Source organism: Rattus norvegicus, chromosome 1, assembly GCF_036323735.1.
Source record: "Rattus norvegicus strain BN/NHsdMcwi chromosome 1, GRCr8, whole genome shotgun sequence".
Classification (NCBI taxonomy): Eukaryota; Metazoa; Chordata; class Mammalia; order Rodentia; family Muridae; genus Rattus; species Rattus norvegicus.
Genome location: NC_086019.1, coordinates 152,516,853 through 152,539,726, shown reverse-complemented (window position 1 = coordinate 152,539,726; position 22,874 = coordinate 152,516,853). Strand labels below are relative to the sequence as shown.

General features: G+C 39.1%; 1 protein-coding gene across 5 annotated transcripts in view; it reads left to right on the top strand.

Moving 5' to 3' along the window:
- Window positions 1-22,874, top strand: part of Tmem135 (transmembrane protein 135) — a 273,477-nt gene that overhangs the window by 152,679 nt on the left and 97,924 nt on the right. For all 5 annotated transcript variants that reach the window (NM_001013896.1, XM_039105814.2, XM_039105818.2 and 2 more), the window contains one exon: window positions 8,472-8,537. In NM_001013896.1, the coding sequence (NP_001013918.1) occupies window positions 8,472-8,537 (66 nt within the window). The remainder of the gene's footprint in view (window positions 1-8,471; window positions 8,538-22,874) is intronic.

Genomic DNA, 22,874 nt, shown 5'->3' with positions numbered 1-22,874 from the left:
TCCCCCACGGGAGCCCAGAGGCCTTATACAGTTTCCTCTTGGGCCAGGGATGTGGGCAGGGGTGGGCAGTGTTGGTGGTCTCTTCCGCTCTGCAGCCTCAGGAGTGCCCACCTGACCAGGCGGTTGGGTCTCTCTCTCACAGGGTCTGGGAGCAGAGAGCTGCTGGGGGCCGGGATCCGCAGGTGTGGGACTTCCCCTAAACACAGAACGTGCCCGGTCCTAGAGGAATTCTGCTTCCGTGTGTCCCAAGCTCACCAGGCAGCTTTCTTGCAGCAGAAAAGTTGGTCTTACCTGTGGTCCCGAGGCTCAAGTTCGCTCGTGATGGCTCAGTTCTTAAGATCACTGACTGCTCTTCCAGAGGTCATGAGTTCAATTCCCAGCAACCACATGGTCGCTCACAACCATCTGTAATGAGATCTGGTGCCCTCTTCTGGCCTGCAGTCACATATGTAGACAGAATGCTGTACATAAAATAAATAAATAAATCTTCAAAAAAAAAAGCTGCAAAGGAAAAAAATATCAACTCACATAAAAGGTAAACACCTCAATAATGACATCAGTTATCATCTCAAGAATGACATCAGTTCTCACATTAAGAACACTAAATGCTAACAAACACATCGGATGTTATATTTCAAGCTCTGAAAAAACATAACTGCCAATTAAGATTGTTACATCCAACAGATCATATCAAAATTGATGGAACAATAATAATATTTTAAGATAAGTGCAAGTTAAAGAAATTCACGGTATCCAAGCCAGTACAACAGAAAATAATGAAGGAATGCCTTGCATAGAGAGGAAAGTGGGCAATTCAATTCATAAGTAGCAGACAATAGATTTTGTGAAAGTGATAGACTAACAAGGGAGAACTGGGGACTAATAATGTCCACAGAATAAATAACAATCCCTCCAACACCAGCGGTGGAGGAAGATACCTACTAGCAAAAAAGCCCAGGCTATAATAACACAAAAACCACTGGAGTCATAGAAGATAGCAAACTGCAAATATCCCCAACTATGTAAAGCAATGCTGAGCAGAAATGCTAACACAGAAGGAATCTCCCCATGTACTGCAGAGCCATGGTACCAAAGCCAGCATAGTGCTGGCCACAAGAGACACATAAACAGATTTCATAGAATAAAGCCTAGAATTTAACTCAGCTCCAGCTTCCTAATTTTTAGTAAAGTTTTAAAAAAAATACATTGGAAAAAAAACTAACAAAAACATCACGAGGTCAGCTTGATTAATAAGCTGATTCCAAGCTTCAATGGTTTTGTTTCTGCTGTATGTCAGTTATTGTAATGGAGTATAGATTATATAGTATTTGTTCATGCTGCCGTATTTGTGTATTTTAGAGTTTGTTAATTTTCTTTAGCTTTGGCTAGAATTCCCGAGAAAGCAACTTAAGAGAGAAAGGATTTCTTTTGGCTGAGCGTTATCGAGCACTTGTGCAATGGGTAGTTGACTTCATGTGTTGGGTCTTGCAATGAAGTAATATATCATGACAATAGATGTGTATGGAAGAGGCAGTGTGGAAATAGAGAATGGTATAACTTTTGAAGTTGCACCCACAGTGACCTACTGTTTAAAAGGAACATCACCTCTTATAGTGTTTAACACCTCCTAAAATAGCATAATCATTAAGGACCAAGAATCTAGCACCAGAGCCCACTGGTAACATTTTATATTTAAAGCCCAATGAAACCTCTGTTCTTAAATGTAGGATGTATATTATATATTTTTTACAAATTTAATTACTTATTATAACTTATTTCCAGGATTATTTTCATGTATTAAAAACTCTCAAAAGGAGTAATTATTACATGTTTATTCATACCAATGTTGATGTTAGCTTTTGTAGCATTGTGACTGAAAATACCTGACAGAAAACACTGAAGCCAGGGAAAGGTTTATGTTGGCTCAGTCTTCAGAGAAAATTCAGATCATCATGACAGAGAGTAGGAGTACAAGGTGATGTCGTCTTCACATGACAGCAGATGGGAAGTAGAGCTAGGTCCAAGGCTGAGCTAGTCTTCATGTTAGCTGCACCTGTTAGCCGCACCTCCTAAAAACTCCATAGCTTTCAAAATAGCACTAAGACCTAGAGGCCAATTGCTGAAAATACGAGCTACTGGGAGACATTTCTGGTGGAAACTGTAATAACCACTGTCCACTTAAAAACCAAGAAGAATTATCTAGAGACAGTCACCATTTCTTAGAACAGGGGCAGAGGAAGGAATGCGGTTGTTGAATAGTCATCTAACAACTATTTACTACATGGGCTGGATTTGTATACTTTCAAAAATATTTTAAATGACAAATCAGACACCACATTAAGTTGAGGAAATTCAGTTCTGTAATTGACAGAACTCTTGTTTCGAAAGAGGATTGAAGTAGTAGAACTCTTTATCTTATTGTTTTGTGCTTGTTGTCTTGTAATATTTTGCTTATTTGTTGTGATTAATTAAAGAAGATAGGATTATGGGGGAAATGGACTTTTCTTTTGATACTTTTTATTATGCTACAGGAAGACAGGAACATAACAGGGTACATGAGAGGTCACGTCACACTGAAGGGAACATGACAGACCTGTGTTTACAAAAGGGCGCTCTTCCTAGACCACACTGTTGCTTTCCTTTTGGAAACGAGCATCTGCCTATCATTTGCGTTCCTGCAGAACTCAACAGCCCATGTCTCTGAGCAGAAGTAGCATTCCTCACAACCTTGAACTGCTTCTGAACCCGTTGTCTCCATATGTCGTCAATAGTTCCCGAGTTCTGAATGAAAACAGATTATGACATTTATGATGTCTAAGAAGAGCAAGATGATTTCATTAGCATGAAAGACCAGCAGACTATATTTTCAACATTTGAGATTGCTATAATACAGTCGGCACATATTTATTCACACTCTGGTTGACCACACGTCCCCAACCAGTATGTGAGCACTTACTCATACAGAACTTCAACTGCTGTGCAGTGTGGTAAGTCGTTGCGGGGTAGACTCAAGTGTGCCCTTTAAGCTTCTCACCTAACATATGTGGACTTGAACAAGAACAGGGCAGTGGCAAGTGCAGGTAAGACGCGTTTGCTTGTTTGCCTTGTGTAGCTCCTGAGTGTGGCGCTTCTTTCCTCAGAGTACCACACCAGAGCTCAGCTCCTTAAGCTGTGGTCACCCCCATGCATGTAACTAGACATGGGAGCTGCGTACATTTGGAAGCAGTAGAAATTTTCTAATTACTCAATGACACAAAATTAATTCAAAACAATTAACAATGAAGCCAAGGTATTTCTGGCAGTTTTTGTCTGTGTTGCCCATCATGACTTTCTGATTGTAAGCATGTAGACTGTGCACTGTGCATGCCATGGCACACAACACTAACATGCTACACGGAATGAGTGTGCATTGTGTTTTGAATCATACTGCTTTGACGGTACAAAGTTTTCTGCTGTGGCAGAGACACAGTGGCTTAATTATGGAAAGTAAAGACTTTGCCTGTCATTGCTCAGAATATAAACATCAAATTAGTGCATCTTTGCATCATATTGTGGTAGTGTGATTTACAATATCATTGTTTGAGTTGTTAAGTTGAGTTTGAAATTTACATGGTTCATACTCAACTCCTCCTCCTCCTCCTCCTCCACCACCACCACCACCACCACCACCACCACCACCACCACCACCACGACCATAACCACCATTATCATCATTGTCCTTTGTACATATTATGCCTGCAGGCAGGAGCAGCAACAGCTGCTGTCTGTCCTCTTGTGTTACATCTTCTGTGTAGGACAAAGAAGTTGGGCTTCCTGAGCTCTGGTTAAAGGTTGCTGTGGCATCTTCTAGCAGGCCTCCGATTCCTTAGTCCTAGATGGGGCCAGTGTTCAAGCTCCTGGATGTGAAACCTCTGCGATGCAGGCCTGCAGGCCTGACAGGTGTCGGGAATTGCTCCAGTGACTAAGTCTTGTAATTTTTCTTTTTTGGCTCTATGGATTTTTAGCCAAGAGCTGAGCTTTCTGTTCTATTTTTACTATTTCCCTGTTCTTACCCCAGTTTTTTCTTGGTTTACTTATTCCTTTTGCTCCTTCTTCAGCTGTCTTCAATATCACTAGAGTTCACCAAGGCTTGGGACAACAAAAAGTTATAACAATTCTTTTATATAGCCCTTATTTTCACTAATGATCTTCAGAATTAGCTGCTCTCATTGCATAGTTTTCTGGAGCCGTGGATTGAATGCTAACACTTCCTGGTTGATTCTGGCATTTGAAAGTTCAGCTAGCTGTTTGACTACAGGCAGGTCTTTTGGTCAGGGACTGCTAGTGTAGCCATGGAGAATCCAACATTTGCCAGTTAGGTAATCAGATTGTCCCATCTTACAACATTTTTATATATTTGCAAGAAAAAGGAACATCAAAAGAATGAATATACTAAGACTTTAAAGAATTTATTACCACCTCTTGGTTTCTCAGTGCTTTAACAGTGTGTTTACTATCTGCCCAGTGCCCTAGCACAGGGACAGGCAGATCTCTCTCCTCTGTCTCCCATCTCTTACTTCTGTACTTATGAAAGACGTATTAAGAACATCTAATGATAGTAGGGTAGAGAGTTCTTCAAGTGGTTCCTCCTGCAGAAAATCGGATAAAAGCTTGAGTATTAGAAACAATAGGGAAACACTCAAAGGTTTATGGGAACTTGCCCCTTCCAAAGTAGCTCCTGGCTCTTCTATGTGGCCAGTTACTCATCCAAAATGAATGAATTTATTTATAATAATTTATATATGATAGCAATGCTTAAATTTAGCTATTAAAGGTATTAAACATTAAATATAAAATTCTGAAAATATGTAATTCAAGATTTAAATAACATGTGGATGGTATTGTCAAATTTTTTCAATTATTTTTGTTCATCTTCTAATGTGTCTAATTTAGAAGTTATACTTTCCATAAACATGTGTGGAAGCATTTTACATGGAAGCATTTTATGTGTACATGCACATATGCGTATATATGTATATGGCATGATACCCTCTGCAGTTTCAGCTATTCTCTGGAGTCGTAGGACATATCCACCCCCTGGGTAGAGATCACCAAATGGACAGAGGGCAACATTAGAAAATCAAGGATAAAGAAAGTCCCTTGCGATTACTACTGCTGTTTCTTCACTGCGTTCCTATAGGTGTTTTTGACAGGCCCACATGCACACACAGGCACATACACTCATAGTCTTAAACTTAGAATTAATCTAGGATTTATGAGACTGGGTTTCTTATCTAGCATTATGATTAAAAAGTATTTTTTCTTGATAATATTTTAAAATAAGGATACCCACCTCTAGTCACATAGGAAATACCAAATGAATACTCAGTGTTATTCCTCTCAGGTGGAAGGGGACCCTAGGAGTGGGGCAGTTTTAAAAACAGTTCCTGCGAAATAGGTACAAGTCCTGACAGTCTTCTCTCTTAGCCACTTCCCTCCCACACTTGTTAGCACTGGCTTAGGTACAAGTAAATTAAACCCTTTAGTAGAGGTCAGAAGGAAGCTGCACACTCTAGTGCTTTCCAGCAGAATCCAGGGCAGCTTAGCCTTACTGACAGAACGCTGCTAGATTGAGTCATATTTAAAACATCGGTGGAAAGAGGTAGCAAAATCTGTTCATTTAGGTACTGAAGATGAGGTTTGGATAAAGTTCACTTGGATACTAGGAGAAAGAATTTTGTCTTCAAATCATGTCTCCTTAGATAGCTCTCCCTTTTATCTATGGTTTGAGACATAAAAGTAATTTGATCTGGTTTTGAGAAACCATTGTTGACTTTATCTCAAGCTATTGCCTGCTACATCCGCCTTTCCGTGCCTCCTCTATGAAATCACCTTCCTGAGTTGTCTGGCTTTCACAGAAACTGGAAGACGTATGGCACACCGCTGCATGCCGAGAGTAGAATACAAGCAAATGCGTCATTGGTGACAGTTTTACAAGTAGATCTTTCAGCTAGTTTTATGTGCTTCAGTAAAATCTATCGGTGAACTCATTGATGTATAATTTATGTTGGGAGTATGTGAATAACTCCTTTCTCAACAATGGTCTACTTTGAACCTCTTATCAAATTATATTGAAATTGTGTGCATTTTCATGAATAGATTTTAGTTTTTTAATTTTTTTTTTGTGTTCATGCTTGGATGTCAGTTCCTCTGCTTCGCAGCGCTATGAGTGTTGCCTTGTGCGTAGGAGCTCTAAGATTGTGACCTTCCATCTAAACAACCGCAGGAAAGATTGTTCTTCCTTACAGATTGCATTTTACCAGTTAAGTCCAATTGAGACTCCCACCCATGTCCCATATGACCTGTGCTTTGCCTCCACAACTTGTAAGCTGCCCACCTCCCTTGTTGTAACTCTAGATTTAGTCCAACAGCAATGCATGTTCTCCCAGCTCGGCTGGACTTCATTCCCCGGGCCACCTCCCTCTCTTCCCATTACTGTCACCCTCCTTAAAGTTTGTATTTTTGTCATTTTCACAAGATTATTCTATCTCTGTTCAGAGAAGAAAGAGGAGCAAAAGGGATTGGATAAAGCAGAGATAAAGCAGGGAAGAGGAGGGAGAGTTCAGTTTTATTTATGTTTTCCTTGTAGCACCATTTATAGCTTTGTGCATACTTGTAACCCCATCCTCTGCAGGTTTATTCTTGCTCAGTTTCTATACTCCCTCTGTTCCTCCTTCCTTTCTGGCCTCCCACTTTCTACCTGACATTAAGGACTCGAGCTGTGGATTTCAAAAGATTCCGTGACTAACTCAAAGCCCTAGATCTGGGCCTGAGCAATAGTTGGACCGGTCAGTCTGCCAGCTCTCCTAGACCTACCTGCAACACTAGGGCGAGCTCTCCAGCGTTGCCCTGGCTAGCTTGCTCAACGTTACAGCAAGCAACAGTTAGGCAGAGCCAGCTCTCCTTCTCTCATGTGCCCAGGGCTGGTTTACCTGCCCATGCCAGCAGGGCTGGCTCTGTTGTGCTGCCCATGCTAGGTACTGGGTTGGCTTGTTCCTGCTCTCCTGAGTGCTGGAGCTCATGAAGATGTACATCTTAGATATAAATGGTCAGGTAGAAAGTCCTACAGATCTAAAGCTGTAAAGTCTCCATGACACAGGGCAAAAACTGGGTATCCTTCAAAGGGGAGTCCTAGTGAGGATCCAGTATTGCTAGTGTAGCACAAGCCAGAGACCTCAAATCAGAACAATGACTCATTGCAGGGAACCTTTACAAGTAAAGAAGTGTGGATAAAAGAGTATTTACTGTGGGGCACACTGAGACACACTACAGCTTCCATGATGTGACGTTTTTTCTTTTTTCTATTGGTAGTTTGGTTGCAAGGATGGAGAACAGGTACAAAGGGTCAGGCAGATGAGTGGGATTGGGGTGCATTGATGTGAAATTCACAAGGAGTCCCTGCAGTCAGCTCTTCACTAACTGGTACATTGCTGTCATTAATTGTCATTGCTTTGGGTGTCTGAGACTCTTGTCAGCCTCTTGCGTGCTGGGCTCTCATATGTTCACCTTCATCCCCACATTTGCTCTTCCTGATTCAGTTGTGGCTGCTCTTGGCTTTGTGCTGTAAAACATGGGAACTTGGCTAAGATGTTCGCATCATGGAAACACCCAACATGTACTTAAAATAGAATTTAATGATCACCAGATCCTGTTCAAACTTACCTTGTAACTATTATTTATAACAAAGCAAATCTACGGTTTTTCCCACCTCACTTCTAGTTAGGAAGTTTTTAATGAGTTTTAGGCTTTTTCTATAAAATAAAGTTATTGTAATTTTATCGGCATTAAGTATGTAAATTACTTTGGATGTAAGTCTTCCAAACACAGGAGCAGAAGATGTTTTTGCATTTATTTGTGTCTTAAATTTTGAATTTTGTTGTTTATAGTGCACACTGTTTTTAACGTCCATGATTAAATTCATTTGCTAAGATTTTAAATTTTAATGCCTTTGTAAATGAAATTGTTTGCTTAATGTCCTTTTATGATTTTTGCTAGTTTGTAGAGATCAATGACTGGGGTGTTATCTCTACATTTCTAAATTAATCCTCCCTGACCCACTGTATTTTAAAGTAGACAAGTGGTTTGAGTGAATTTGTTAGAAAATAACATTCAGAATAACCAGCAACTTCTAAATTGAATACAAAATGTTAAATTTTGCTAAGGTTACACTTCTCTAAGTGAACATATTTGAAATGCTGATGCACAGGATCCAGCATGTAAATAACTTAGGAACCTTTCACATAAGGTCTTTAAAGTCAGAAGCCTGAAAACTGTTCTGGGGATAATTTAGAACTTGTTACTCCTTTGTGTCCTACATTTCGCCTGAAGGTACTGGGTGTGTTACAGCATTGGCGTTGTACAGTCTTGGGTGAGATATGCAGTTGTGTACACATCATGCACTTAGTTATGTATATCTTTCTGTTTATTCACAGGCCACAGAAACACTATTTAGAATGGGTGTTGCAAGAGGAACCATCACAACATTAAGAAATGGAGAAGTAAGATGAGAATCTTGATATAGTTATGCCTTGTTTATTATTTTTTGCGTTAATTCTTGGTTTGCAGTATCTACAATATATCCTGTGGGGATGGTTTTCTGTGATGCTCTGTGTAACAGAAATACTCAATGGACAGAACATTGTACTTGATGTACACATCATCATTGCTTCTGCTTAGTGGAATCAGAGCTTAGGTTGAAAATGAATTGCTGAGTCATTTAATCTCTGGTTCCTAATTTCTTTACTTTTAAGAGAAGGTGGCATCTCTAGTAATTTTACATAGGCATTTTAGTGAAAAAAATCATTTGCCTTTTATACTTCCTTTTTTGTCAAAAGAAGGATTCTCACCCGCATCCAGGGGAGACTACAATCTGAACTCAGTGCCTTAGAACTTGGCCATCTTGACAGCCGTGCTTCCTTCTTATGTCATACAGAACTGCTACTAGTTCCTATGATAAAATTTAGAGTATTTAGTCTGTCTTCATTGGCAGAGAGAAAACGGGAGGGGGAGAGATGTGTTTGTTCTGTCTTACTGAGTCAGTTCAGTTAAGTCGTAGGCTATAAGTTTTGATGGTTCTCTGTGTCCATGCCAGTTAAAAGTAGTCTATCCTCTGGAATAAATTCCTATCAAACTTAGCAGCAGCCTGATGGCTACGCTGTCTTCATCTTCATTTCTTCCCTTGGTAACACAGACTACGCTGCTGGTGAATGTAGTATTTTGTTGCTTTATTCTTTCTGTTTTACTGGTAAACGCATAATGATAAAATAGTGTTTTCTATCCTGGAATTAAGTTCTTTGGTATTTAATGTAGTATTTCTAATTGAGTAAGCTCAATATTTAACAGTGGAAGGGACTAACAGGAAATTGGAATTATATACCTGTATGATTATAATTTGGGTTGGTTTGTATATTTGTTCATTAAGAGCAACATGGCATCATTTAAAATTCCTAGATATTTCATTATACATTGCACATCACTATATTAGCATATTTTATTGAAGAAATCCCCCATATCCATAATAAATTGATTAGTGCTATATTAATAAAGGAAACTTTATCTGCCTAGAGAGCCTGGCAATGAATTTCAGTTTTATTAGTTATTGTATGCTTATTCAGAAGGGGTAATAATGTACTTTTGTACTTTATCTCCTGTCACATAGGAAGGCTTTCTAAGCAGTTACTTGAGTGTGTCAGTATATACTGGGTATAAGACTAGACTTTATTGAATGGGCGGTAACTAGTATGCTGGTTTTCCAGCCATTCTTCCCTTTCTACTGGAAGTTACTGCATATGGCCAACCTGGATTAACATTGGACCAAGTGCTTAAGCAATCTGTTCATCTGTTCTTAAAAATCAGTAAGATAGATATTAGTTTTCATATTTTAGGAGCTCTGAAAATGGAATGTCTCATTTTATCAAGGAAATTATTGAAGGGCTTTGAATACTATGTTACAGATTAAATGTATGAAAGACATTTTGAGCAGCAGAGTGCTATGCTATATTTTTTAAAGCTCCATGGTAATAATATATGGGAGAAATTATCCTTTCATATTACAGATAGCACGGAGGCTCAGGTCAAGTAGGTAGGAAATAGGAGAGCTTATATTGGAACCAGTCTCTGAAACCTACTCTCTCCCCTATACTATTTGCTTCATATGGTTCTTGTTGAATTTGTGATCATATTTGAATATTAAACAATTGTATTTTTGCTAAAATTTTATAAGATTAATCAGCAAACATTTTTATGTATTCTAAATTTCTACTTTTGATGTGTATAGAAAACTATGTGGCTTAACCTAAGCAGAAAAACAAAGTATTTACTCCTTAATAGGTTGAGCTAATTGAAGAGCCAGCTGTGGGAAATTCTTTGTAAAATCTATAACAGCTAAAGCAGACTGTGTTAGAGATGGTTTCTTCTGTAAATTTATATATAAAGAATTATGTTTTTAATAGCTTAGGGTGAGAATAAAGCAGGGATTGGTGTTTTTTATGACCTTTAATTTGTAGGCGTTATTTCATTTACTGTGGAGTGTGCCTGGGTACAGCATGCTGTAGCAAACACGTATGCATAGAGCGTATGAATGACAGAGACCAACTTGTGTGTTTGGCTCTTTCCTTCCACAGTTTTATGGGTTTAGGAACCAAACTCAAGGCCTGAGCCTTGCACAGCAGTGTCCTTAACTGTGGCACCGCAGTGTCCTTAACTGTGGAGCCATCTGGTCAGCCTCCACATGGTTATTCATAAAGTTCTGAAAGGAAATAAAGTGATTGACTACCACAGGGAGTTTACTTTAAAATTCTCGGCTTCAGTTAAATGCTTCATCTCTGATAGACAGTTGGAACCATATATCTATTATTTAATTGATAGGATATCATTATGACAAGCGAAATGACTTGCTATAGCAATGGTTCTCAACCTTGCTAATGCTGCAGCCCTTTAGAACAGATCCTCATGTTGTTGTGACCCCAGCCATTAATTAATCTTGTTGTTACTTAATAACTATAATTTTGATTGTAATATAAATAATCTGTGTTTTCTGATGATTTTATGTGACCCCTGTTAAATGATCATTTACATCCCTCCAACCCAGAAAGGGGTTGTGACCCACAGGTTGAGAACCACTGGTCTTTGGTCTTTAGTCATGCTGAATTGATAAATCTTTTGTGGCTCTATAAATTTTTTGCAGCATTTAAATAAAAAAATCATCTATTTACTTTCATTTAATGAAAAAAATCTCACTTTAAATGACAGTTTTTGGCATTGCATTTGAAGTGTTGGTAGGATTGATTTTCTGACCAGAAAGACTTAATTGTGCTTTCATTCAGAAGTCACTTGTTGACTATTCGGTATGACTGACATTATCTCAGGTGCCTGTCGTCTGCAAGTGAGCGAAGTGGGGAACAGTCCTCCACTTGGTGAAGATGCATGCTAACCTAGCAATAACTTACTTTTATTAGGGAGGACTGTTAAAGCAGACAAAGAAATCAGGAACTACCTACTTACCAAACTTCAAAATCAGGCGCAAGCAAGTCTGTGGTTTGCAAGTAAAAGTAATTTAAATCACAGTGGTGTTCAGTTAGTGGTTTGCCAAGGAGATGCGTCTTTACCTGTGCCTTTATGCTATGCATGAGCAGGACTGAAGGTGAGGATGTTGAAAGACAGTCAGTCTGAAGAGAAGCAAGGTGGAGAGCTCTGGAGAGCCACGGGGGACACATAACTTTAATTGGTGAATCCAGAGAAAACATGAGAGGAGGTTGAGTGTTTGCTGCAGTAACCTTTGTTGAGGTTTTATATTCTAAGCACATTATAATAAATCTCATTTATACACCAGAACGACTTTCCTTACAAAGTGTTATGAGGAGAGATGGGAGAGATATTTATGCCCATGCTACCCAAATCATTCCACAGATGCAACAATAACAGCAAACCCCAGAAAACCCCAAAATACCTCTGAGCACTAAAGATTCATCAAATGGAATGGAAAAGTAGATATACTACTTGACTTCAAGTATGCTGCAGAACTGCAGTCATCAAAACAGCACCTACTGACATAAAAACAACACATAGAGCAATGGAGGGGAGCCTGGAGGTAAACCCACACACTGACATCCAGGTGATTTTGACAGGAATTCACACTGAAAGGAACAGCCTTCCATAAATAGATGCTGGAGTAATTAGGTATTCACTTGCAGAAAAATGAAACAAGTTCATCCACCAGTTATAAAAATCAAATACAAATAGACTGAAGACTTCATTTAAGCCCCCAAACTACAAAACTCCCAGGATTCATAAGGAACTCCTGTACCAGAAAAGCAAGTCAATATTGATGGACTTGGGAGCCAGTGTATGCCCATGCTACCCAAAGCATTCCGCAGATGCAATGAAGTACTTATATGCCAGTAACACTCTTCAGATAACCAGAAAACAAGCAACAATAACAAAACCCAGAAAAACCTAAAATACATTTGGAGTCATAGAAAACTCTCAGCACCAAAAAGCCCTATCCTCAGAGAAAACCCAGTGAAAACTTAGTAAGAAAGTGTACAGTGAGTGAGTACTGGTGAAGATGTAGTCCTACACCGTGACCCCCACGTACACACTACTGGTGGGAAAGTAGATTGCTATCACCACCTTGGAACATGGAGGCTCCACAGTAAACTGACATGACCCAGCAGTCATACTCCTTGATATTTAGCCAAGGCAAATGAAATCCACATGTTGAAGGGGCATGCACACCTGTGTGTTAACTGTAGCACTCTTTGTAAACACCAACAAATAGAATCCAACAGATAGAGTAGTACCTGCCTGTTGAGCAGTGGAGGAAGGACTGTGGACCGTATAGATCAAAAGAATACTACTTGATGAAAATCAACAGACCCCTTAATTTGTGACAACAGGAAGAGAGTTGGAGATGATAATGCCAGGTGCCATTACCAGACACAGAATGTTGAGCATCACATGTGTCTCATGTTAAATCATTAAAAAGTTGGTCATAAAAGATATTGATCACACAGAAACTGAGAATAGATGGATATAGTTAATCAAGGGGAGGGGTACAGTGGAGGGAAGGATTGGAAAGCTTGAACAATACGGATTTAATAAGAATTTCTGGAGTACTAATGTGCAATAGTGAGACTATAGATAACACTAATATACTGTATATTTTAAAAAACCACAAGAGCCTTGAAAGTCATTACGATAAAGAAATGATTAATGTTTGAGAAGGGAGGGATACTTAACTTGATTTAAAAATTAAATAATGTGGTCATGTCTTGAAACATCACTTTTTGGTGAGCTCTTTAATATGCACAATTTTTATATTTTAGATATCAATTGAGAATTACAAGAAAAACTAATAACTATCAATTTTATTCACTTAGCACTATTATTTTTGACAAGAACTTCTAGGTTAAGAAGGCAAACCTTACATTTTCTTGAATTTCCTGTATGTAGACTTACGCTCTGTGTGAACTTCATTGAGGTCATAGTACAAGAATTAGAATCATGTCCTCCTTCTTGGCTTAAGCAGCCTCTTGTCACAAAAATCTTGCATCTGAGTACACCCAGTTTCTCTTTCTGGCTTTTCTAGTTGTGTCTACGGGAATATACTTAATTTCTTGCCATTGGTATTCTGAGTTTTGAGAATGTGGATTAGATGAGGTTTATAGTTCTGGATAGCTTTAACATTTTCTCCTTCTAGGAAGGTGTATATGTCCTGTCCGCCTCATACATTCAAGTTTAGGTTACCAGCCTTGTCTGTCCATGAGAATTGCTTTGAAATGCTACGAAGTTACAAGGCTGGGCTAGTCTAGTATATATATCTTATTTTAAACTGTAGATTCATTTCAGTGCATAGCTGCTTTCCTAAAACGTCTTGAAATGTCTTTCATTTTTTTACTTTTTGACCTTAAGAAGGATAATAGTTTAAGATAATATAAGGAAATAACAAAACAGAGTGTATTTTAAAGGTTCACTACATAAAGAAGAATACAGTGGTATGATTTGTTGCTGATTTGACAAGGTGTTTATGGAGTTTGACCCTTAATCTACTTGTGGCATTTGTCTTAGTGTCATTTCCTGTTGCTGTGAGAAAATACCCTGGAAAAAGCAACTTAAGACAGTATTTATTTGGCTTCCAAATCCAAATTATGGTCCATTGTTGCATAGAAGTTAAGGCAGCAGGAAGTTGAAATGGCTGGTTGCATCATATCCACAGTCAGAGAGAGAGAGAGAGAGAGAGAGAGAGAGAGAGAGAGAGAGAGAGAGAGAGAGAGAGAGAGGCTAATTAATATGTGCGTGCTGGTGTTCAGCTCCCTCTCCACCTTTCAGTCAGTTCACTGTACAGTCCATGAGCTGGTGCTGCCTACTCACATAATTCTCGTGAGAGCATGTCCCTCATGAGGCTCCCTTCTCAGGGGATTTCAGATTATGTCACATTAACCATTTACAACAAGTTTTTCTACTTGGCTTCCTGGGTGGGAGCCTTTCTTTTGTAACTCTCTAGGAGCCTGCTCTAATAACTAGTGCAGGATACTCCACTGTAGAATAGGCACAGCATGGGAATCCCTTAGCTGTAGACCTGTGCTTCTTGAGGCACGAGCCTGGTTGGTGATAGGAATCTGAATGTCTGATGGACAGATCTGTGGGTGGATTTACCCAGGGCTTCTGTGGCAAATGCTGTTTCATTTTAGTTTAAGACAAGCAGTAATGTAAATATCCTTATTGACATTTTAATGTTTAAATGTTAGTACTGTGTTAATTCAAAGATTTGGTGCTAGGATCCACAAGAGAGGGAACTTGGATTTGTCTTTCTACATCTGGGTTACCTCCCTGAGTATAGTTTCCAGTTTCATCCATGTACCTGCAAATTTCATGATTAATATTTCATTACAGATTAATAGAATTCCACTGTGTGTATGTATGAGATTCTCATTACCTTTCCTAGGTGTGGTGGAGAGAACTGCAGTGACCATGCCTAAACAAGTGTCTCTGTAGTAGAGTATTGAATCCTTTGGGTATGTGCTGAGGAGTGATGGTAGACCCGTTTTTAACTTTGAGAATTCTCCTCATTGACTTCCATTAGGGCTGTACCAATTTGCATTCTTACTAGCAGTAGATGAGGGTTGTCTTTTCTGGCATCCTCTCTAGCACTTGTTGCCAGTTAATCAATAATCTTAATCTTAGCCATTATGAGTGGAGTAAGACTAAATCTCAGGTGAATGAACAAAGCGTTAGTATTACAGACAGAGGTGGCTTTGAGGTTTGATGACAACAGAATGCCAGTAATAGGAAGCAGATATTTTTAAAAAGCATCTTAGAGAAATCCGACCTGTGACAGTAATATCTAGTGCTTCGTCTCTTCCCTTCTTCTCCAGAATAACTGTTGGTTGCTTGTAAGATCTTCGGTGCTTTTAAGTTAGTAACAAAACCAACCATGTAAGCTTCTAGAGTACCTTATAGTCCAAGGGTTGAGCCTAAATTTTGTCACATGGAACCTTTTCACTCAGTGTCTTCTCTGAGATAAAAGCATTGTATCTTGAGAAATAAGATCATGTATGTCTAAGGCATCTGTCACAATGTCTAGTATGAACTAAATAGATTAGATTTGTCCTATGCTAAGTTATAATTATTTTCTTTTAATTGTTTGAATGTCTTGTGGTAATTTTTCCTAGTGTGTAAGTTGAGAGTCCATAGTGAGAGAATTTAAGTGATTTGATCCATAGCTGTGCTAACAACAGTGCTCTGCTCCCTATCGAGTAGTCAATTGCTTCCTTGAAAGGCATGCTCTTTAGATTGGCATGTACTGGTGTGCTTGCAGTGTGTGTTCAGTTCCAAACTTCCTATACTGACTCAACCAAATCCTGCTGATTACATCTTTGTTTTTATACAAGCAATAAACAAGTCAGGAAGTGCTGGTCAGGAAGTGCACTGACAGAAGAAAACTGACATGCAAAGAGCGCTCTACACAAAATAGACAGAGTTACTGCATGTTGAGTACCCAGTTCCGAGAAGTGGAAAGGTTGGTCAAAGGTCCCACTAGGGTGAGACACTAACCTTCCATGGACGCAGGCTTTCTTTTCTGTTGATCCAACAAAGAAAACTGGATTCCTGGTTTTGTAACATAACCTTTGATTTTTTTTTATTTTTAATAACAGGAATGAGGTATTAAGACACACACACTCTATCTATCTATCTATCTATCTATCTATCTATCTATCTATCTATCTATCTATCTATCTATCTTCTCTTTCTTAATTTATTAGTTTCTTCTCATTTGCCTGTACCTTCCAAGAAAAGAAAATTAAAAACAAAAATTCTTACCTTTTTAGAATGTTCCCAAATACCATATTCATGATGGTTCTTCTTTTCTTCTGGACTTATTTATTTCCAAATTATTCTTTTGGAAAGCTGCACAATAATTAGATTTCTATCCTAAAAAAGTTATAATGTACTTAATAGGATCTAAAGAAGGGCAGATGTAATAGTATAGGTTGTGGTCTAGAGACTATTCATTTTGTACAAGAGTTGTTACGCAGATAATTCCAAAACTAGTTTCTGGAATGTTTTGGGAATTATAAAACAGAAAGTTTTAAATCAGTAAAGTTTGCTTGCCATCACATCTAGGGATGCAGTGTCAGTCATCACATCTGGGGGTTGCAGTGTTAGTCATCATAACTGGAGTTGCAGTGTTAGTCATAACTGGGGATGCAATGTTAGTCATCACATCTGGGGGTATGCAGTGTTAGTTAAAACATCTGGGGGGGATGCAGTGTTAGTCATCACATCTGGGGGGGATGCAGTGTTAGTCATAACTTCTGGGGGGATGCAGTGTTAGTCATAACTTCTGGGGGGATGCAGTGTTAGTCATAACTTCTGGGGGGATGCAGTGTTAGTCATAACTTCTGGGGGGATGCAGTGTTAGTCATCATAACATTTGGGGGATGCAGTGTTAGTCATAACATCTGGGGAGGCAGTGTTGGTTTTGCAGTGTTACTGTGGTGACAGTGTTAATCAGCACATCTAGTGCATGCAGTTCAAAGAAGTCTAAGGACTGAACACAGATTTTAAATACCTTTTCTTTATCAACTATGTGAGTGACTTTCTGTTCTGAAGTAACACTCTTTGCCCACAATGCACATGTGATCAGGCTTCCCTGGCTCCTAGGCTCCAGTAACTTTGCTCCCCGAGTCATCTGAGTAAGCTGAAGGTACAGGTGTACCAGATACAGTAGTCATCTCTACCATACAAAACATCCTCATTTGCTCATTAAACCTAACTGCTTTTGATTCTAACATAAAGTAAATGTCTTAACCTAAGAAATTTCTGACCAACTACCAAACAGTTAGGTTTTACTTTTTCAGAAATTGGAAGGATTCTTAAGATAGTATCAGCTTGTTTTGATCCTAATACCAGCCTTAGGCCAGGAGACTAATTATTTCCATATAGGTAATGCTAGTCCCTACTACTTCCTCTCTGCCAGCCTCCCTCTAAACTTAAACTTGAATGCATGCAGAAGCAAATGTGGTTGCAAACATTAAAACGTTCAGGGCTCATTTTATTTATTTATTCTATTTTTATATTTTTTCCTCCATCTTTATTAACTTGGGTATTTCTTATTTACATTTAGATTGTTATTCCCTTTCCCAGTTTCCAGGCCAATATCCCCCTTCCCCCTCCCCCTCCCCTTACCTATGGGTGTTCTCCTCCCCATCCTTCCCCCATTACCACCCTCCCCCCAACAATCACGTTCACTGGGGGTTCAGTCTTGTCAGGACCAAGGGCTTCCCCTTCCACTGCTGCTCTTACTAGGATATTCATTGCTACCTATGAGGTCAGAGTCCAGGGTCAGTCCATGTATAGTCTTTGGGTAGTGGCTTAGTCCCTGGAAGCTCTGGTTGGTTGGCATTGTTGTTCATATGGGGTCTCAAGCCGCAGGGTTCATTTTAAAATTCAGTTCTTTAGATATACAGAGGAAAGTTTCCTTTGTATAAAATGCACCAAACTAATTCTAATTTTGTGTGTAATATTAGAATAAATTGAGCAGTAATTAGATCTTTTGGCTTATAGAAATACATGTTTGTCTGGCTGCCTGGCTGCCTGACTGCCTGCCCCCATCTGTCTGTCTGTCTGTCTGTCTGTCTGTCTGTCTGTCTGTCTATCTATCTATCTATCTTAATTCATTCTTACCTCTCTCCTCTGTAAGTGAAGTCATGTGTAGTGTCAAGTACTATGTGATTTGGTTTAGGGAGGCAGGTCAAAAAAGACATATGGATTTAACAGTAAAGAGGTACCCTTAGGGGGCCCAGAGGACCTGAGTTCAATTCCCACCAACCACATATGGCTCACAACCGTCTGGAATGGAGTCCAACACACTCTTCTGGTGTATCTGAAGACAGCAACAGTATACTCATATACATGAAATAAACAAATTCTTAACAAAAAAAGGTGCCTTTAATTTCAGACAGAAAAGTACATAGATTTCTCATGACTTAGATGTAAATGAGATGAAAGCTTATGGGAAAGATGGTTAAATGGCTTGAATTGATAACACAGTGTTAAAAATGCTTGGTTCACTGACGTTGTGCAGGCTTTAGTATAGGAGCTGGAAGTTAGATTACGGTGGGCTGGGGAAGATCATGAGAGCAGAGCGGGTGAGTAGACATCGTGAAGTCTCTTTTTAGGGAGGCGACTTCAGGAACAGCATAAGAGATAGATAGCAAAAAGGGGAAGCACAGGGGTTAAAAATCTATAAATATAAACCTTCTAATGTAAATAATGTTCCATTTTCTTTGCTTATTACATGACATGTTATACCAACTATAACTGAACACAAATTTGCCAAATATATGTGTGTAAGCGGTATATGTTTGTTTATGTGTACTTCTAGTGTAATTGATGGGGCTTGTAAGATCATATGAACATGGGAAGAACAATCCCAATGAGTCTCGAGGTCCTTGCTATTGGTAAGGACAAGGAGGACTTTGTCTGCACCCAGAGTTTTCCATGTCAAACCACCTTAGCACTGTCTCCCCACTCTTTTTTCCTAAATGACAAATTGGCATGGTGTATGAATTTGGTGTGACTTAAGTATTAGTTTCTTAATATGTGATGGAGTGTTCTCATAGTAAAACTTATTTTCAGTGATTATATATTAAATATCTTGTTCATAGTGAGATTATAGGAATATAAGATGTGATTAAAAACAACTTTTTAAATGCCTCTTGTAATCTTGAAAATGTGACCACTTTTCAAAATGGATTTGGTAATCATGACAATAAAAATTACCTTCATTGAAAGTATACAATTTAATGATTTAAATTTTTTTATTTTTTAAAATTTTAGTTTTTTTAAATTTTATTTAATAATCTCTTTTTTTCTTTATACTCCAGATTTTATCCCTCTTCTGGTCCACCCTCTGACTGCCGCGTCCCATACCTCCTTCCCCACTCCCCAGTCTCCACAAGGTTGTTCCATCTCCCATTCCCCACCCCACCAGACTTTCCCACGCTCCTGAGGGTTAGGTAGGTGTTCTCTGAGTATAATCTTAATAATTTTCTGAAACTTTTACACACACACACACACACACACACACACAAAGATACACACACATATACTATATACATATACATATATATACACATATACATACACATACACATACACATATACATATATATATATATATATATATATCCATCATATCCCCCCAGAACTTCCTATAACCATTAACAGATTCACTTGCCACCTCCCCACCTCTTTTCTACTTCCTTTTCTCTTTATATTATGACGCTCTGTGTCCAATTTAATTTACTCATATAACTATGGGTAGGGGACCATCCAGTGGGAGGGTGGTCAACGTATCAGGGACCATGCACTTAAAGAAAGCCGACTCTGCCTATCCCCAAGTCCATTAACTCATTAGCTTCCCAGTTGGGGTAGAGGTCTGTGAGCCCTTCCGATTCCATGCCAGAATGGTGACTGGCTTCATCGTGTGCCTCACAGCTGCTGTTGCTCTGACCACTGCACATGTCTGCCCAGTTTCACTAAGAGCACTTGTTAAGGAAACTGTGACTCCCCATTCATTGCCTCGTCACCCTTGTGAAGACGCAATTGACCATAATTGTCAGGGTTTATTTCTGGAACTTTTGTGGTTCTGATTATGTAAGGTAAGAGCAAGCACAGTGCTTCTCTCTCCTACAGATTACAACTGAAATCCCTGGACAGAGCACAGAAAGCAACTGTTTGAAGTTCCTGAGGACTCAATAGCAGTGGAAGGATTAGGAGGCACATCAAAGCTGAAGGGCCACTAATGCTGGAGAATATCTGCCCCACCTCATTTAACTCTCAGCTTGGACTCCTGAGTGGCCCCTATTCTTGTTCTGCACAATGGCTAGAAGAGTAAAGTGTGCAAGAGAAATCCTGTCTGTGTTCAGAGGACTGGAAAGGATGGCCTCTCAGGACTGCCTGGGTGGGGAATTACTGATCCTTCTTTGGTTTGTATTTTGGGTTTTGTTTTTCTCTTTTCATAGACCCCTGGGGGACCCTAATCTTGAGCCTACCCTTCTGTAATGGTGGTCCTAGTGGAAATGCAGAAATCTAAAATTCTGAAATATAAGAATTTTGTTGTTGTTGTTGTTGTTGTTGACAAGACAGATTGGAAAAGGGACTTCTGAGATGCAAAGAGCACTGGGAGAAGGTCAGTTCCATCTTTCTTTCCTTTTTTCCTTTTCTTGGAACCTTGAAGAGAGACATGCAGTTTCAGGAAGCATATCACAGTGTAAGGAATTTGTAGACAGTGTCAAAACGGGGCTGGGAGACAAAATATGGGAGAAAGTATGGAGGGAAAGGAGGTAAACTGAAAAGATCACCTAAATCTATCTTTAATGTATCAGACTCCCCATGATGGGCATGTATGGGATTTATCCCAGCAAGAATAGTGAAGAATGGAGAAGCTGAGCGGAAGTGTCATTAGAGTCCCCTGGCCCTTGCTTAAGTTAGACCTTAGCTGACATGTCTGAGGCTAGATTGTACAGTGCTGAAAGAGTTGGGGAATGAACTGACATCCAATCATAGCATCTGAGTGTAGGCTGTGACTTGTTTTTTTTTAACCTGATAGAGTTGATGGACTTATGGCTACAGTGACTACAACATTAAGACCCAAAACAGCAGTGAATCAGGTTTTAATATTCTTCAGCAGGACTAATGGTATAAAGATGCAGTTTTTGGGATGCAGACTAACCTTATCTGACATATCAAGAAGCCAGATCATAAATTGTTGTACAGTGTCCTAAGACAGTTTATAATTCTACCATGAGGCTAGGGTAGTGTCTTTGAGATGAATAGGAAGACAAGTTCTAAGAAAGCATAGAAGCCAAACAGAAAATTTGTAATTAAAAAGTAAAATAACTCATTGAAGTAATTAAAAACTGAGCATTGAGTTGAGTATCCGAATGGAGAATGACCAGAAAGAATAATCGAGTCCATAGAAAGATGAATAGAAATGTGTCCTCTGAGCATTAAAGGGTAAGGGACTGAATGAAACAAGCAGCATAAAGGGGAACGGTGGCACATCTGTAACATGAGAAACCCAGAAAGCATACATGAAGACTGCTGCACACAAATATTTGAAGAAATAATGGCTGAAAATTCCCACCTTGGCTAAAAACCATGCAGTTACAGATTCATAAAATTCAGTGAACTCCAAACAGGTAAATATCCTATGAGCTAATTTATATGACATTCTAAAAAACAAAACAACAGCAAAAACAACTTTTAATGTGGAGAGATCAGTGCTTGTCAGAAACCAGAGACAGGAAGAGTTGATTACAAAAGATAGCCAAGGAGTTGCGGCTGTGAGGGCACTGTTATTGATACTGATAGGGCGCACATGACTGCCTGACTTGTCAAAACCAACAGAAGCATACAACACACAGTGCATTTTCCTGCTAAAAAAGTCAAAAGTTGACAGACAACATTCTAATAGTATTGTCAGAATGTTGGCTCTTAAGTTCTGGGGTTTTAATGGTTGATGAGCACAATAAGATGACTTTAGAGTTCCTTACGGAGAGCACTCACTCTGCTTATCTCAGTCCTTCCATTCCTCTCCGTTCTCTCTCTTCTTTACCTTTCCTTGAGATACCATCTTAAATTGTCTCAAGCAAGTTTGTTTCCTGACTGTCTTGAACCTTGCTCGCCTACACCTGGCTCCATAGTTCTAGATGATATTTAAATATTGGTTCTTTTCAAACAAGAGAGATTTATTTAGAAAGAGATGATGTATACAGTCTGTCTGGAGAAGCAGTAGTAAGCCTTATCACTCTTAGTTGAGCATTAGAAAGGGACTACGAAGCATTTGCCAAAAGCAGAAATTTAGAATGGAACTGTTATATGTTTTATTATTTAGCCATATTGATGTGCAGTCTTTGTTTATTGTCTCTCCATACAACTTGCTCACTGAGTTTCTGTGCCCAATTAAAATAATGTAAATTTTTATTTTAATTAAAAATACTTTGAGTGTGTCTGTGGTATTGCACACTCACATTTGTGTTTGCACTTGTGGCAAATGCATGCTTATTGGTAGGTACTCAGGGATGTGAATTCATGTGTGTGGGTTCATGTAAGCAGTTTAGGTCGGTTGTCTTTCTTGATCTCCAGCTTGCTTTTCAAGGCAGAGTTCTGCATTTGAAACCAGAGCTCACTGCTTGCTTCAAGGATCCCCAGTTTCTCCTAAGATCTGGGATTAAAGGTAGGATGCTGAGGCCACTGTGCGTTTAAGTTGATGCTGGGGATCTAAATTGATGTTCCTAGGCTTGCGTTTCAACAAGTGTTTAACTCGC